The following is a 17,769-nucleotide window of genomic DNA, read 5'->3' on the forward strand; positions in this document are numbered from 1 at the left end:
AGGGTGAATTGGCCTAGCTCAGCTGGAGCTGGAGTTTGTTGAGGCGATCATTTTGGGCCGTATTCAGGTTTTCACCATATTTCATCATTTTGAACAGCCAATTCTTCTTTGTGTGGTTTGCTGAATGAGTGCCATTTTTTCCAGGAATTATTTGAGTCAATGTGCTTTTCAGTTAGGCGATATCAAGTTGGTGCTGCACATGTTCGTCCCTTTTAGTTCTGAGCGTTCTTTATCTCTGCCCCAGCGACAGCACAGAGGGAGAGGTAATGGTTTCGGTGGCATGTGTTTGTTTGTTCGTGTGTTTGTTTGTTTGCTAGCAGTATTACGCAAAAACTACCAGACCCATTAGGTCTACATTCTGGAGCGGATCCGAATCATGGGGTGGGTCCACGAGCTGCCCAAACATGGCCGGGCTGGCCATTCACCTCTATTCATTTTTTGGACTTGGGGAGCGAAAAATTCCCCCCATTCATTGTAAATAGGGGGAATTGAAACGACCATCTCGACATGGGAAGGTCACAGAGACACAGGGTGGCGTGCGCACAGAGCCACAAAATGTATTTGTGGGCGAAGGTCTGTGCTTTCTGAGCACCATTTGTGTATTTCTGTCCGTATTATTTCAGCGTTTCCCAATTTTGGAGGCAAAGGTCCAAGTTTTGGATTTGATAAACTTCTGTTTATCAGTGTTTTTCTCAGATGTCTGCAGTCTGTATCAAACCATTTTTCATTGACTGATGTTTTTGATCTGTGATGTTGAGACCTCTCTCTCTCTCTCTCTCTCTCTCTCTCTCTCTCTCTCTCTCTGTATTCCACAGATCTCCTTCAGTGGTGACTGAGTTGTGGGGGGCCTCAGTAGTCTTCTTCTTGTTTCTCTTCTTGTTTCTCCCTGCTCTGCTTTCCATCCTTCTCTGGTTGTGCGATGCTGGGCTGAGGGTGAGTGTGAGTTACTCCGTGACCAGACTGAAGCTGGGGAAGCTAAAGGTGGTGAGGCGGCAGCTGCTGCAAAGGTAAACACACGCTATCATGCATACACACACACACACACACACACACACACACACACATGCACACACACACACACACACACACACACACACACACACATACTCATTCACACACACGCACACACACACACTATCACACACACATACACACATGCACACATTCATGCACACACAAACACATTTCTTTTCAATGGAACAGACAGCAACGTATTGAAGAATAATGATGGATTAAAGTACTGGATAAAGTGTTATCGTTGTTGTTTATTTATGTATGAGCATCAGTCTTTCGTCTCCTGTCTGACAGACAACAAACAGCAAAGTATTGACCGTAAAGAATAATGATGCATTAAAGTACCGGATAAAGTGTTGTTGTGGTTGTTTATTTATTTATGTAGGTATGAGCATCAGCCCTTCGTCTCCTGTCTGGCAGGCATCTATGGATGCCAATGGAGACGCTACCAACGAGCCAGGGCACAGCCAGGGGAGTGCTGCTGCAGCAAGGTACACACACACACACACACACACACACGCACATACAGATGAGGTGCTCACATACACAAACACACCCGCACACACATACTGTACACACAAAGAGGCCCATGCACACACCCAAAGTGGAGCGAAGCGTCCATTTTCACTAAAACAGCGTGTTTAGTTTGCTGAGAGTGCAGAGCTGACCAGGCACGTGTAGAGCATTGATCCCAGAGTTTCTGTGCTAACTCCACTTTCAGTAGAGTGAATTGTCAAGTTAGAAGCCTACAGTTAAAATTGCACTGTCTGTTACTGTTTAAATCCATTAGCCTATATGCCCACTCATTATAGAACATTACAGTAGCTGATGGTAACAAGTAGGCTTACTTATATTAGATAGGCTGTTCATTTGTGATAACTGTACCTGCAGGGCTTTCCTGTCACAGTCATCACGGTAGAGGGTGGGGGGGGGCTGTAGTTTGCCACTGTGATGAAGATGCATTACCCTACAGCAATCCAGTAGAATGATGAATGGTTAAGTTAGAAGCCTACAATCAAAATTGCACTGTTACTGTGTAATGATGATATTAGAGAACATTTAGCCTATTTTCTTTAATTGGACAGAGAGAGAGAGAGCTGACGTTACCTAGCTATTATTAGGCTACATTAGCTAACTAGCTACCGACACAATAAGACAACATTCAAACTCATGAGGGAGAGAGAAAGAGAGAGAGAGAGAGAGAGAGAGACAGATTCTCCCGTTAGGGCTAGTACAAGCAAATGGTAAAGCTGATCACTATAAAACGAAAATGAAATTTTTTACTAATGTTAGCCAGTGGCCACATACCTGTAACATGCATGTGTCTGCCTCAAAAAGACATTTACTCGACTGACTGACTCTCACGACTATCGAGTGACTATCGCATGCATGTGCAGGTGCATTTGTTTCACGTGCTGGTGCATTTGTTTCGCTCACAGTGTGCGCACTGCGGAAGCTAGAAAAACCAGAGACATGGTAGGTAGTGCATTGCCCAGGAGTAAGAAATTATTTTCCAACTTGATATTTGGATTCAATCAAAATCTGTTAGGCAGGGTATGAATACTGAACAATGATACCTTCATCGACTAAGGAATCAATCCAGTGAAATGATATGTGTGTAGATAACAGGATGTGTGAATACTGTAGTGTATTAGGCATTATGTATTCTAATGTGAGTGTATCCTGGGTTTGTGTCTCAGTTGGAGTGTGGCAGTTTTGGCCTCCTGATCTTCACCTTCTTCCTGAGTTTTGTGTTCCTCTACTTCTGGAGCAAAGCTCAGAATGACTACAACGACTTTGACTGGTGGGTCTCACACACACACACACACACACACACACACACACACACACACACACACACACACACACACACACACACATACACAGACACACCTGATGAACTTGGTGATGTTTGTGTGTGCGTGCGTACAGACTAATGCCGGGCTCACACTACAGGATATTTAAAATCCTAACCGATTTCGAAACCGGGTTGCATCACGCACATGAGCAGAATCTTAACAGATATTCTTCTCCCGAATCTCAAACAAGCGCACACAACAAGATTTGAAAATAACGGCTCATCACACACTACAGGATCGTGCCCGCAAGAGCAACAAACCACTTGTCTCGCCGTCTCACTAGTAAGGTAGTGACGTAATAACCTTAAATATCAAACATGTTTGATATTCTCGGGGCGGCCCCGATGGGTCTGCGAGCCGATCGAAAGGTTTGAGATTGGACCTGTAAACCCCTCACATTACAAGATAATCTGGGCCGAACATCAGCCCCGATCCACATTCCAGACCACATTTCTACTCTGATTGTCGGGAGTGGTGAATCGGGGATAAATCGGCTCAAAAATCCTGTAGTGTGAGACCCCGGCATAAGGGCAGTTGTGTGCTGTTTCCAGGTTTAACTTTGAGACCCTGGGGTTCTGGTTTCCCTGGTCCCTGGTGTTGCTGGTGGTGGCCGGAGCTCTCTTCAGCTATATCGCCCTCCTCCTGGTGAGAACGCCTCTCATCTCCATACCCTAGTGATCCGCAGGAACCCATGGAAGTGGGTGCCCTACATACTATATACTGGAGAACAGATAACTTGTGTGTGCATCTCATGAATGTCTGAGTGAAAATGTAACTGTTCCGCAGGTGCTGGCAGTGTGTCTGCTGTCTGAAGGACAGAGGCTGTACCTACACTGGAGTCACAAGGTAAACACACCCCTGTTCTACATTAGATTTCTCTCTCACACACACACGCATACATGAGCGCACACACACACACACACACACGCACGCACACACACACACACACACACACACACACACACACACACACACACACATTTTAATCATTTATTTATGTCCACATAATGAAACAATGCATACAGGAACACAAATACTAAAGGCACAGATTAGTCTACACTCACAATTAACATGGACAATGTCTTTCACATACAAAACACATCACTCATGGGTACAAGTAGCAACGTCTCCGCCATATATGGCGGCTGCCAATAATTGTAGAGACAGAGCAATACTTGGTGAGCCTTTTAGCTTCCTTCTTGGACATCCCAAGTAGATGTAGTCCTCTGACAACCAACCTATGAACATGTCCAAGGCTGCCAAATATAAAAACAAGTAGTGTACACCTGTGGCCTAGCTCTGAGATGGTATTTATGGTATTTCAAGACCTTAGTCATAAAGGCTTCATCGATGCTTGTATCAAAGGTGCATGCTATCTCTAATACAGACACTTCTCTGGACTCTTCATTAACCACAACATCATCTGGTATGTTAGCAGACAACTGTGAAAAGGCATATTGGTCATTCCAGAGATGGAACATAGATGCATTGACGCAGGCATGTGTGTACAAGTGCATCTCTGATCTGCACCTATTGCATTAACGATGGCAGTTACAACGGGCGTGCATGCGTCCAGATGTTCATAAAAGTCTGTTTACTTTTTTATATCATAAAAACAATCAAACAGCTTCTCGAGGTGTACCTGCGGCCAACCTACTCCTGGCACGCCAACCACACACACACACACACACACACACACACACACACACACACACACACACACACTGTAATAGAATGGCCAGGTGGAAATTCGTTTTGCCCAACTCTGCCAGTATTATCATATAGGAGAGAAAGTCCTTGAACATCGACATGTAAATGTCCACACTATGAATAGCACAGAACTTTCGTTTTGCTTTTGTTTTTGTTAACGTGTCTTTTCCAGATTGGTATCGTGGTGACGTTGGCATTCTCCATCGGTGCCACAGCCGTCCTCTCTGACGTCTGGAGCAATGAGTGGAACACCCTCCTCCTCTCCCTGCAGGTTGGCTGGATCAGCCGTCACTCACAGACACCGACCAATCACACAAACACACCTGCTAAATCTGTTTTATAGAAAGGAACACACACACAGATGTATACAACTCATTTGAATATAATAAATATGATATAAATATAATATATTGAAATGTGAATGTAAAAACATAGGAAAACATGTTCAAGCGCCCCCCTTCTCTCTTGTGATTGGCTAGGTCACAGCTCCCTTCCTCCATGTGGGTGCGGTCTCGATGATGACCCTCCTGTCCTGGCCAATAGCATTGCATTTCTTCCGCATGACCAAGAGAGGTGAGTGCTCTGATTGGGTGTGGCCACTCCTGCTAATGGTCATTGGTTGGCTTTAGGGATGCTGGCCCATTATATAGAGCCATATTCATCCATGGAATCAGAGAGATGATTGTTGTTGAGAAGCTGTAGGAGTTTTCTTGTATCTCCTTCACACAATGTTCTGTTCAGAGCAGAGGGCCTAAAGCTGTTTCTATAAACACTACTGTAGCTTTCCATGACTCACTCTCTGGCCTTCACTGCTCTTATTCTGCAGGGATCTCTCTCTCTCTCTATTCTGTTCTCTCTACCTTTCTCTCTGCCCTCTTTCCTAAGCTTTGGTGTCTATGGTCACGTGTTTCTGGTCGTGGTGGTGACAGGTTTAGTGGTTGACTCATATCTGAGAGATGATGATGGAGAGATGAGGAGAAAGGAGGAGGCGCTGATCCTGTCAAACTCACGCCAGCCCACACATTCTTTTTCTCTCTGACGCTTTCTTTCATTGGGCCACAATGAGAGTGTGTGTGTATGTGTGCATGTGTGCGTGTGAGAAATATGGTGCGGTTCTCCTGGCAGGTCACTCAGTCCAGAGTTCAGACTGTAGGGTGTTACTATGTGAGTGGGTCATACTGACTGACCCAAATACATTTGTGTGTGTGTGTGTCTGCGTGTGCAGTGCGGCAGGTGGCTATCCTGGGTCTGTACCTGGCTGTACTGTTTACCCTCTACCTGGTGCCACTGGGCATGTACTCGCCCTGTATCAAGGAGGCTGGCACCCTGGGTCCTGCTCCCACACTCATCGGTCACAGAGGAGCCCCCATGGTAGGCTGACCTGTACTCACCTGCACACACTGCCAACTATATCCATTACTACTGAGACGGACACACCTATTGTCGTTCACTGGCTCTGACTAAGGCTGTCTGTCCACCGGTGAGCTGTATGTAGCTGAACAGCGCCAAGCTTACAGCCACTCACAGCTGCTTAGAGTGCGCTGGGAAAGGTAGTTGACTGGCTAGGCTGCCGACAGCTCATTGAGTGTAGTGTTTTTGCAGACTGTAGATTAACTAGCTAAGTTCAGATAGCTAGTGGTTAGCTGGTGCTAACATTCACTGTCTCTGCAGTCTTGACCAAACCCGACCGTCCTCGTCATCAGAACAACCGTTTACAGCCTGCGCTTTAGCCCAAAAAGTTCTAAAAGTTCAGTTTTTTCAACTGAAAAAAAAGCCTAGAACCCATGGTGCTATAGCGCTAAAAATGCACTTGGAACACAGCTCTTGTCTCTAGAGCTCATTACCCATTGTAAACAACAAGAAAACAGCGCTAGCTCCTCGGTGGACATGCACCCTAATGTCTCAGTTTTAAAGGGATTGAGTTTGAGTTGATAGAGCCATTAATGAAAAAAGTCTGACTGTGAAAACTCATGACTAGTATCATGCAGTGCTGATGCCTGTGTGTGTATGTGTGTGTGTGCGTTTGTGCGTCCGTGTCCTCTAAATAGCTTGCCCCAGAAAACACTCAGATGTCATTTGAGAGGGCTGTGGAGGATGGCGGAGAAGGGCTGGAGACTGACGTCATTATAAGGTACTGACTTCTTTTGTACACCTCTCAATGAGTTCAACCCCCTGGTGTTCAGTACCCATTCTAGACCATTTCAAATGGGTGGTCAGGCTGGGGCCGCGTGTGATTTTAGGGGTACCAAACATTGGAATTATTGTCTGGGATGAGGTGCTGCACATATGGGAGGGACACGAAGCGGGAGGTCTGGGGTCTCCCCCCACCCCCCATGACATTTTGAGCATCAAACACTTAATTTTCTGGACTCTGGTGAATCTTCTATGCGCCAATTTGTGCTGGATTAACTTGTCTGCTTTCATGAGCTGGCATTGTGTTTGCCACAAGAGATTCCATAGTTGTATGAGCTCATAATTCCTATACATTTTTGGGAGAAAAAACACCCATTTATACCTTTATATAATATACAAGTTGTCTATTATCTACTATGCATTTTACCTGCAGTAACTGAAATGAGCTGGCAGGCTTAATATTACAGGGGCACTGGCCCCTCTTGCCCCCCCCCCTAGAACCGCCTATGCTGGTGTTACCCAGCCAGGCAGGAATGCAGTCTCCTCTTTATGTCAGTGAGCCATCCCCAGCGCTAATTATAGACATCAGACATTAGCATTAGCCTCCCATCTATGATGATTATACTGTAGACCTTCTAATCCAGTTAGCAGCTAGTGCTCCCCGCTAGCGCTCTCAGCACAGGCCTGCTAGCACCAGATAACAATAGCACTTGCTGACCCCATCGTATTACTCACGTACTGTAGCATGACTCAGCATTGGTGTTAGTCTATCTAGCCTAGCGCTGCCTGTGTCTCTCTCTCTCTCTCACACACACACACACACACACATGTACACGTGCCTCACGTGAACAATTGTGCTGACTTTCAAATCCCCTTGTGAGTATGGGGGAGGGAGAGAGAGCCTCTGTAGGTTCTGCATTTGTGTGTGTGTGTGTGTGTGTGTGTGGGGGGGGGGGGGTTGTGTGTGAAAACTTGATTTCATGAAACCCAGGCGTAACGTCTACACGCTTGCTCATGTAATCAAAATCAAGACACGCTTTCACAGGAGTGATACGTTTTTTCATGTCATTAAATAATCTTGACCCATCCCCCTCTCTCCTCCCTTGCTCCCTCCTCCCTCTCTCTCTCTCTCTCTAGCTATGACGGAGTCCCCTTCCTGATGCATGACTCTACTCTGGGGAGGACGACCAACGTAGCGGAGGTGTTTCCTAACCGCACACACACCCCCGCTGCCATGTTCACCTGGGCAGAGATACAGCAGCTTAACGCTGGGGCATGGTTCCTCTCGGTGAGACATGCACGTACACACACACACGCACGCACACACACATACACACACATGCATGCTCGCACACACATACACCCAGGTAGATGTGCCACGTTTGTGGATTTGGTGGTCAGTGTAGACAAACATGGCATTGCATTCCTGGCTGCCATGTCTCCTAACACATCAACGTCTTGCTAACTCCAGAAGGGGAAATTAATGAGATTGAAGGATTAGCACTGCTTTAGGCTGTACCATGAGGTGCCAGCCACACACGCACGCACGCACGCACACACACACACACACACACACACACAAACACACACACACACACGCACGCACACACACACACACACACAAACACACACACACACACACACATACATACGGACACACAGGTCTGGCTCATGAGGTCTAATTGGAGGTGCCAGGAGAGTGGCTGGCAGCTGTGAAAGAGCCTTGACTATTGGCACTGTCTGGTATCTTGGCAGAAGAAGTGTTATTCAGTGAAACCAGGATGTTGGGCACACACATTGTCCCTGTCTTTGGGTGAAAACCTTTTTCCTTAAAAACCCAAACATTTAAGTGTCATTTAACAGTGATTTTAGAACAGCTGGTCATTCCTAACTGCACACACACCCCTGCTGCCATGTTCATCACTGCTTTACGCTCAATTCACACCATCAGCGGAATTCCGCTGCCGCCTTTTGAAAAAGCGGCGGGATTCTATGCATTGTCTATGGTGAGCAGCGAATTCGCTATGAGGGTGGCGGAGCCAGCAAAAACCGGTGCAAAAAAGTTGAGAAAAGTTCAACTTTTGCGGCGAAATAAAAAGCGGCAACCAATCAAAAAGCAGAAGCTCGCTGTTGTTTCAAAGAACACGTTCCCTCCTGAAACAAACTCTGAAGATGGATGACCGTTTAATTGTGTCCTCAAACCCTGTCCTGCATTAAGAACTAGCTTGCGTAGAATACTGATTCTGTCAAATATATCAGTTCGAAAAATTATTTCTTTATCCAGGCATCTTAGTTTTAACAGTTTCGTTATAGCGGAGCAGGTTATATTTGCTCGTATGTGGTATTTATTCTGTTCACACCTCGCGATCGTACACCCAGGCTACAGCGCTCCAGGAACCCCTATGCCAAGCCGAGCTGCATCACATTGTGGCCAGCCCAGAGTATTATGATAATAATAATAATAATAAGAAGAAGAAGGAGAATCAGAAGCAGAATTAATATGTTACAGATATGGGTCTATGCAAGCTAATTCGCATCTGTAGTCCCTTGGCAGGCACCAAATGGCATGCTTTATTGCAGCATATGAGGCTGTTCTTGGCGGTATAGACGTGCTGACTGCCCGGTCATTTTCATGGCTCTAGCTAACTCCGACAACGTAAAAACACATTTTCAAATAGGCTCTATCTTAATCGAACCACAGATTTTGAGACTTAACACTACATTACCACATAAAAAAATAATTACAACTCATCCCGTATCACATCAACAATATAATTTCAATAATTATGTGGTTTCTTTTGAGTAGCTTTCCGGTAGCACATTATTGAGGCACCCAAAGGTGACATGGGTGTGTCTGACGTTTCGGACACACCCATTTAGTGGAATTCCGCTTTCGCTGTGGTGTGAATTCAGCGTTAGACAGCAAGCAGGTCTGCTTTTATTTGACTCAGTCGATCACAGCATCCTCTCGCAAAGGCTCTCCTGCATCGGCCTGTCTGCTACTTGTTGCAACTGGTTTGCCAGTTCCCTTGCTAACCGTGTTCTGAAAACATTGTGTTGGGACCACTTACCATCTCTAAAGGGATGCCTCAAGGCTCCATCTTGGGCCCAACTTTGTTCTCTATCTACATCAATGATGTAGCCAAGGCTGCTGGCAGTTCCCGGATACATCTATATGCTGACGACACCATCTTATACTCAGCTTGCCTCAGCCACTCTGCGGCTCTGCGGATCCACTCTCCAACTTTTAGGCCGAATCCCAATACCCCCCCTTAGACCTAGCCGTTGACCCTACCCCTACATTTTGCGCATTCACACGTATAGGGTAGTGTTCCCCATTCCTTTTAGCTTCTAGGGCTAGGGGGCATATGGAGGGCTAGTGGACGTTCAAACAGCCCTCCATAGCAAGGGTTTTCAGATGCTGACTTGAAACCGAGGGGTACACAATGCTTTGCGAACCGAGGCAGTGATATGAAACATAGCTGCCGGTGCCGTGAAAGTTTAATGTAGATGCAAAGGAACATGTCATTGGATCGTTATGACACGCATTTCCGAAAAAAATCGCTGTTTACGATGTCAACGGCATTTCATTGTGTTTTGATGTTCCAGTAAGTTACTTGTAGGCTACGGTGCAATGTCGAATCTAATCTAATCAATAGAACCTTGTGTAAACAACGATTTTTGAGTGACAGTTGATTCCATGTCCAATGTATGAAGTTCAAAAAATAATCCAGTAGGCTAGCATTTTTCTGCTCTTCCCTGCTCATCTAATATCAGTGCATTTCTATGGGCAGGACTAACGTTAACAGGCGATGTGTAAACATGTTTCCTGGCTGTACAAGTGATTAATCTGTCTTGTTTTGTCCTGGAATTTGGTCAGATGTGTCACTATAATAATAGTAATCATACTCTAACGTCCCAGGGACTCAGGCAACTAATACAATTCCGATTGAAGACGTAGCGAGTGGTGTCCCATTTCTTAGGTAAAGATTTCAACCCCTATCCCTTGTGGCTCCGTTCTGAAGGGTCACTACCCAGTCAAGGGCACTCCAAATCTAGGGGCTAGGGCTAAGGGGGGGTATTGGGATTGGACCTTAGTCTCACTTCTAATGAGCAGTCTTTTCATATAACTTGCACCTACTCCTTAACTCTAAGAAGACTAAATGCATTGTGTTTGACTGGAAAAATAATGCCTCCAGCCCCCGCAAGATTTCCTGCCCTGACAGTTATGAATTAGAGTTTGTCTTGTCCTATAAATACCTGGGCCTCTGGCTGGACTCTCTTTCTTTCACAACTCACATCAATAACCTTCAGGCCAAAGTCAAAGCTAGATTTGGCTTCCTGTTTCGGAACAAGACTTCCTTCACGCATTCCACTAAACACACTCTCGCGAAAATGACCATACTTCCTTCATACTATGCTTGGCTATGGTGATACAATCTATAAAATGGCGTCAGAGTGTGCACTTAAAAAACTTGACACACTCCACCACTCAGCAATTCGCTTTGCCACTGGTGCACCCCTCACTACTCACCACTATGACCTCTATAAACGGGTGGACTGGCCCTCCCTTCACACCAGACGGCTTCTTCACTGGCTTCAATTAATTTATAAAACAATTCTGGGAGTGTCACCTCTCTACCTCTCATCTCACAATGATTACCACTTAAGGTCTAGTGATTTCATCAGGCTCACCATCCCAAAAGCCTGCACTGTTTTTGGCCGCAACTCTTTCCGTTCTGCAGTAGCAAACGACTGGAACACTTTACAAAACACACTCAAACTCTCTGCACTCACATCACTACTTTCAAACAGAAACTTCAACTGATCATAGTTAATGTTTTATACCTGTAATTGATTCATTTGTAATAACTTTCACAGAAAGAAAGACCCTTTTCGAAATGCGTCTTTAACTCACGTTCTGTCCCCGTCTCTATCCCCTCCTCTCTCGTCTCATTCTTCTTTCCCCGTAGAGGGATCCATTTGGGACAGTGGCGTCCCTCTCCGAGGCGGAACGTGCGCTGGCGGAGAACCAGACGGTTTCATCCCTGGGCCAGTTCCTGGACATAGCGGCCCGCAGCGGCCGGCTGGTAATCTTTGACCTCCGGAGACCTCCCGCAGGTCACCCCTACAGACACGCCTACATCAACGCCACCCTGGAGGCTGTACAGGCGCACATCAACTCCAGACAGGTACTGTAGTTGGATAGGGGTGTGTGTGTGTGTGTGTGTGTGTTTGTGTGTGTGTTATGTTCAGCAGGAAGTGAATTGTTCAAGCTGTCTTCTTATCAATATTAGACTATGGTGACACAATCTATAGACATGCTTCTGTGACTACCCTGAAACCCCTAGACTCTGTCTACCAACCCGCCCTAAGATTTATTACGGGTGACAGTTATGACACCCACCACTGTGTTCTTTCCTCTCTCTTTAAGGCGTAACTATCACTGGTATTTGTTTATTTTCAAAGCTGTTATTGGTAAACTTCCACCATATATCTCGTCTCTGTTGGACTGGAGCCTTGGTACCTACCAGTCCCGATCAAATGATCGGCTTGTTTTTAGGGTTTCTTGAGTGCATTCTGAGCTTGGTAGAGCTGCTTGTCTCCATGATGCTCCTTATAGTTGGAATACTTTACACAACAGACTCTAAAGCTTGAGGTACTTACTTCCTTCACTCACAGAGTTTAAATCCATGGCTTTTGACATTCGTACTTGTACACTAAAGAATTGAATAGACATTACAAAAGGTGGGTTTAGTAGTCAATATATTGTTTTATTAAATTATTATTTGCAATATTATGTTGTGTCAGACTATCAATCAATCTGAGCAACATATTCAGCTTGTGGCAATAATTCTATAGTGCCTCTTGATGGCGGCGTGTAGCTGCATTGGAGGACGTCACTTGAAATGCTTCCATTAAGCCCTTGTCTTACACCACAGCAGTTGACCTGCAGTGCACAGCAGTTCATTTTGCCAATTGACAAAGTTTGTCAATTAGTCTGAGGTACACTTAGCCTACTCATTCTGTGCTGCCTGCTCTCTGTGGCCTACGAGGTCCTCTGGGCAAAATTGGTTAATAAAAAAAAAAGAAGAAGATTAACTTGCGTTCATTTTTTTTAAACGCATTAATTTCTGCATAATTAATGGATCTAATTAATACATTAAATTGACAGCCCTAATCTTTATATTTTCATATGTCCTGTGTGTATGTGTGTGTGTGTGTGTGTGTGTAGGTCCTGTGGCTGCCAGAGGAGCAGAGAGAGCAGGTTCAGGAACGGGACCCAGACCTCCAGCAGACCTCCGGACAGAAAGCCTCCATTCAGAAGCTCCAGGACAACCTCATCACTAGACTCAACCTGCACTACAGCTCCATGTCCCAGCAGCAGATCAGGTACACACACACACACATACAGTATTCACGCACGCACACACACTATCGCTCTCTCACTTGTGTGTTTATGCGTGTGTGTGTGTGTGTGTGTGTTTTGCATGCGGTTACATAAGGATGGGTACAGATGGCTCCATCTCTCAGCCTGGAGAGCTACAGTACCAGAGGAGGAGAGAAGAGAGGGGGAGAGAGAGAGAGACTGGAGAGAGAGAGAGGGAAAGGTGGAGAGCTGAGAGAGAGAGACCACAGATGTTGAAGAGAGAGAGAGAGAGACTGGAGAGAGAGGGAAAGGTGGAGAGCTGAGAGAGAGAGATCACAGATGTTAGAGAGAGAGACTGGAGAGAGAGAGGGAAAGGTGGAGAGCTGAGAGAGAGAGATCACAGATGTTAGAGAGAGAGACTGTAAATTAAATCACCTGGAGAAGGATGGAGACACGCTCATGCTTGATGGAGTTACAGCACATAATCTTAATGATAGTAATAATCACTGCATCGACAACCACACCTCAGAGGCCCAAGCCCTCACACACACACACACACACACACACACACACACTCACTCTCTCACACACTCACACACACACACACACACACACACACACACACACACACACACACACACACACACACACACACACACACACAAAATACTCACTGTGCAATCTTTCAGGTTGTAAATGTTTTAATGGAAAATCATTGCTCCTTCTGGCTCTCTCTCTCTCTCTCTCTTCTCTCTCTCTCTCTCTCTCTCTCTATCTCTTCCCTCACTCTCCTTTAATCACATTCTCTCAGCCAGAGTTCACAGGTGTGTTTCAGCCAATTCTTGCTCAGTAGATTTACCATAGCAGATGGTCATTAGCATCACAAAGGCCAAGCACAAGCTTTCCACTCGTCATTAACACTTATATGGGACTATTTCTGACTCATTATACTGTATCATTAACACACACACACACACTCACTCACACACATCCCTAACTCGTGTCAGAGCCTGTAATCCCTAACAGATTGCATCCCTAACTTGTGGCAGAACATTCAAGTGGCAGAACCATGCTGTGGGACAATCAACATGTCCTCTGCACTGAGGGATAAGCTGAGATTTTCTGCTACTGAAGTGGAGATTTACACACACACACACACACGCACATACACACACACACACGCGCGCGCGCGCACACACACACGCAACCAGGGACATGCACATGAACACACACACACAAAATACTGTGCAATCTTTCAGGTTGTAAATGTATTAATGAAAAATCAATGCTTCTTGCTCTCTCTCTTCTCTCTCTCTCTTCTCTCTCTCTCTTCTCTCTCTCTCTATCTCTTCCCTCACTCTCCTTTCATCACATTCTCTCAGCCAGAGTTCACAGGTGTGTTTCAGCCAATTTTTGCTCAGTAGATTTACCATAGCAGATGGTCAATTGCATCACAAAGGCCAAGCACAAGCTTTCCACTCGTCATCAACACTTATATGGGACTATTTCTGACTCATTATTAGGGCTGGGTTAAAAAAATAGATAATCGATTCTGAATCGATTCTGAATCAAATGATTCAGAATCGATTCATAAATCCCAAAATCGATCTTTTATTTAATGAATGGATTAATAAATTAAGGAATGAATAGTTCATTAATTCATTCAATGATTCATTCATTCATTTTTGGAAATCAGTATCGATACCCAGCCCTAGTATTGATGTGTTGCAAAACTTGGCAGTCATGTAATTAAGGTTACAGCTTAAAAAGTAACACTAACCGAATCGATATTGAATCGAATCGAATCGAATCGTGATAATCGATTCTGAACCTTGTGAATCGAAATCTTGAAATTCGAATCGATACCCAGCCCTACTCATGATACTGTATCACTAATCACTAACCCCTTGGCTCCACTGTGTATGTCAGTATCAACTGTCAGCATCCGTCAAAAATCAAGACATGAACCTCGGCGATTCCCTAACGTTGGATCGATTGGTTCGATTGGCATCGAACGCAATGCAATGGCTGCAGTGGAGCCACTGTCATTAATAACAATGGATTAATTTCATTAGCGTCTGGTAGTTGATGGTTGACGACGCTGACGTTAACGGACCCAGTGAAGCCAAGCCGTAAGCGACACGTAGCTCAGGAGCTAGAGCGGCCGGCTGGGGATTGCAAGGTTCGATCCCAGCTTCCGGAATGTGCTGAAATGTCCTTGAGCAAGACAATGAACCCCAGAAATCGCTCACGTGCGTCACGGCGGTGCAGTACCTAGTACTGACGCCTCACAGACCAGGTTTCCTGGTCTTTCTGTACGGCGTTTGCATGTTCTCCCCGTGTTCGCAAGGGTTTCCCCCATAAAGAAGCCAATATGGAAAAACATGCAGATGAACAGATTGCTAACGCTGTCCGTCCCTGGCAAAAACGGACAGGAGTACTTGGTTGTCCCCTGGGCACGTCCCCTGCACGCTGCCTACTGTCTGCTCCCAGCTGCCCTTGGGGGAAGGACGACGGACAGGATGGGTGAAGAGCAGAGAAACATTTAATCGGTAGACATTTCTGTCACTGTGTGTGTGTGTTTGGTTTTGTTTTGTTTATCTCTCTCTCTCTCTGTCTGTCTGTGTGTGTGTGTGTGTGTGTGTGTGTGTGTGTGTGTGTGTGTGTGTGCGTGTGTGTGCTCTGTCCTCCAGTAAATACTGGTCGGTGAACATCAGTACCAATCTGTTTGTGATCAGCCAGTCGTGGCTCTACTCCCTGGCCTGGTGTGCTGGAGCCCAGTCTGTCACCACCAACGCCCTGCACATCCTCACACACCTTCCCGGACCTCTCTTTCTCATGGTGAGACACACACACACACACATTCCATGTACAGTACACAAACACACACATGCATGGCACTCATTAGCAGGGTTGAAATTCATTGAATCCTTACATAATTAAAACACACTAGGTTGCAACATCAACACATTTATAATGAGCCATCTGTCTTCCTCAGTCCCTCTCTCCCTCTTCATCTCTCTTGCACACTCTTTCCCCTCAATATCTCTTTCTTTCTTTCTCTCTCTCTCTCTCAGACTCCAGAGGAGTACAGTCTGATGTGGATCCTGACTGATGTGGTGTCGTCTGTTGTCATCACAGCTGTCTTTGTGTTCCACTGGTGTGTATAGTATAAGTATAAACATTCTTCCAACTCCCATGGCCAAACCAGTGTGTCATATGTCGACCTCACTATTTAGTGAAGCCTATTTTTTTTTAATGATGATGACGGGCATTTTATTGATGGTGTAACCAATGACATTGCTGGGTGGGGTGCTCTTATGGGAAAGAGTCTTTTGCTTTGTTTTTGACATTTGGGTCTGGGTGGATATATTGTTTGTGGGTTTTATGGTGTAACTATTACACAATACATACATAATTTGTCTGTTTTAGCTGCACACACATGCACTCACCTCACTTACGCAGGCACGCACACATTGATTTCTTCTGGCTCTAAATCAAATCAAATCAAACTTTATTTGTATAGCGCATTTCATACACAGAGGCAACACACGCTTTACAGAGAGCAATGGGAGGGTGGGCATAGGTCCCACCCCTACATATTCCAGAGGGAAGCAAAAAAAACTGTATAGACCGTCAACTAACATGAGATCAGGTATTTGCTGTGTGTCTGAGAAGTGCTTTTCTCTGTCTGCGCTGCAGGTGGAGAGAGAGGGGCCTGCCATTCTGGTCAGGCAGTCAACAGACACACGAGAACGGGCCCTACAGCAAGTTCAGGACTGGTAAGAAGAACACCTACGCATATCCCTGTGGCCTTGATGCATTTCAAACTCCACACCCTCAACCCTTCAGTTTTCACAGATCTCATACGTGACTACATAGGTGCACTCTAAGTGATGAGTGCTTTGGGGGCATAATTGCTACATCCATCCAGTCTTTTACATCTATCTAGTTTGTCATTGGAATGTCAGCGTTCCGTAAAACTATTCGGTGTTCTGTGTGCCTCAGATCCCACCGAGACAGGATGGGTTCGCTGGAATCCCTTCCACTCTGAGTCTCCCACTCGGACCCTCATCTCCCTCCCTCTGGACCTCAACCCATGAACTCTGCATGAATCCTGCATGAACCCCTGAACCACCCAAACCCCCGGGCCAACATCAGCTCCACACTGTGCCCCACACCTGCATGTCCCCTTCCCTCTCGCCCTCTGGCACATGTGACAACCCAAACCCAACCTCCCTCCTGCACCCCTACCCTCAACCCCTGATCCTTGACCCCTAAGCTCTGACCGTGTGACCTTTCACCCCCTGCAGAGCTCAGTGACGTGTGGTCCATCTCCAGCGTGAGGGTCCGCCCGGAGCCACGGAGCACGCCCACTTCTCCCAGCACACCCCACCTGCCTACCATCACTGAGGAACCCTAAGAGAGGGAGGGGGCAAAAGAGAGACAGAGAGAATAAAGAGAGAGAGAGACAGAGAGAGAGAGGGTGAGATGAAAGGTGAAAATAGAGGCTCAAGCCAGATTGAAAAAGGGAGGCGGAGGTGTGTAGGTGGGTAGAGAGGAAAAGCCATATTTGTTTGTTATTCCGTCGTCCTATCTCTCCATCGTGTCTCTCTGTCCCTTCTGAAGTCTGGGTGCCTGAGGGAAGTGAACTGCCAAATACACCAGAACCCAGCCATTGTT

At 45.9% G+C, this 17,769-nt stretch overlaps 1 protein-coding gene across 1 annotated transcript; it reads left to right on the top strand.

Moving 5' to 3' along the window:
* Positions 1 to 376: 376 nt before the first annotated feature.
* Positions 377 to 17,509, top strand: gdpd4a (glycerophosphodiester phosphodiesterase domain containing 4a; the record flags this gene model as incomplete). Its single annotated transcript, XM_084435910.1, has 17 exons — positions 377 to 381; positions 933 to 1,007; positions 1,400 to 1,505; positions 2,715 to 2,818; positions 3,425 to 3,518; positions 3,660 to 3,719; positions 4,756 to 4,854; positions 5,063 to 5,156; positions 5,809 to 5,954; positions 6,632 to 6,714; positions 7,854 to 8,004; positions 11,690 to 11,908; positions 12,952 to 13,109; positions 15,780 to 15,927; positions 16,164 to 16,246; positions 16,789 to 16,868; positions 17,400 to 17,509. 17 exons carry the CDS (start codon positions 377 to 379, stop codon positions 17,507 to 17,509), a joined length of 1,815 nt encoding a protein of 604 aa, XP_084292036.1.
* Positions 17,510 to 17,769: the final 260 nt, after the last annotated feature.

Source organism: Borostomias antarcticus (genome assembly GCF_949987555.1).
Source record: "Borostomias antarcticus genome assembly, chromosome: 1".
Taxonomy (NCBI): Eukaryota; Metazoa; Chordata; class Actinopteri; order Stomiiformes; family Stomiidae; genus Borostomias; species Borostomias antarcticus.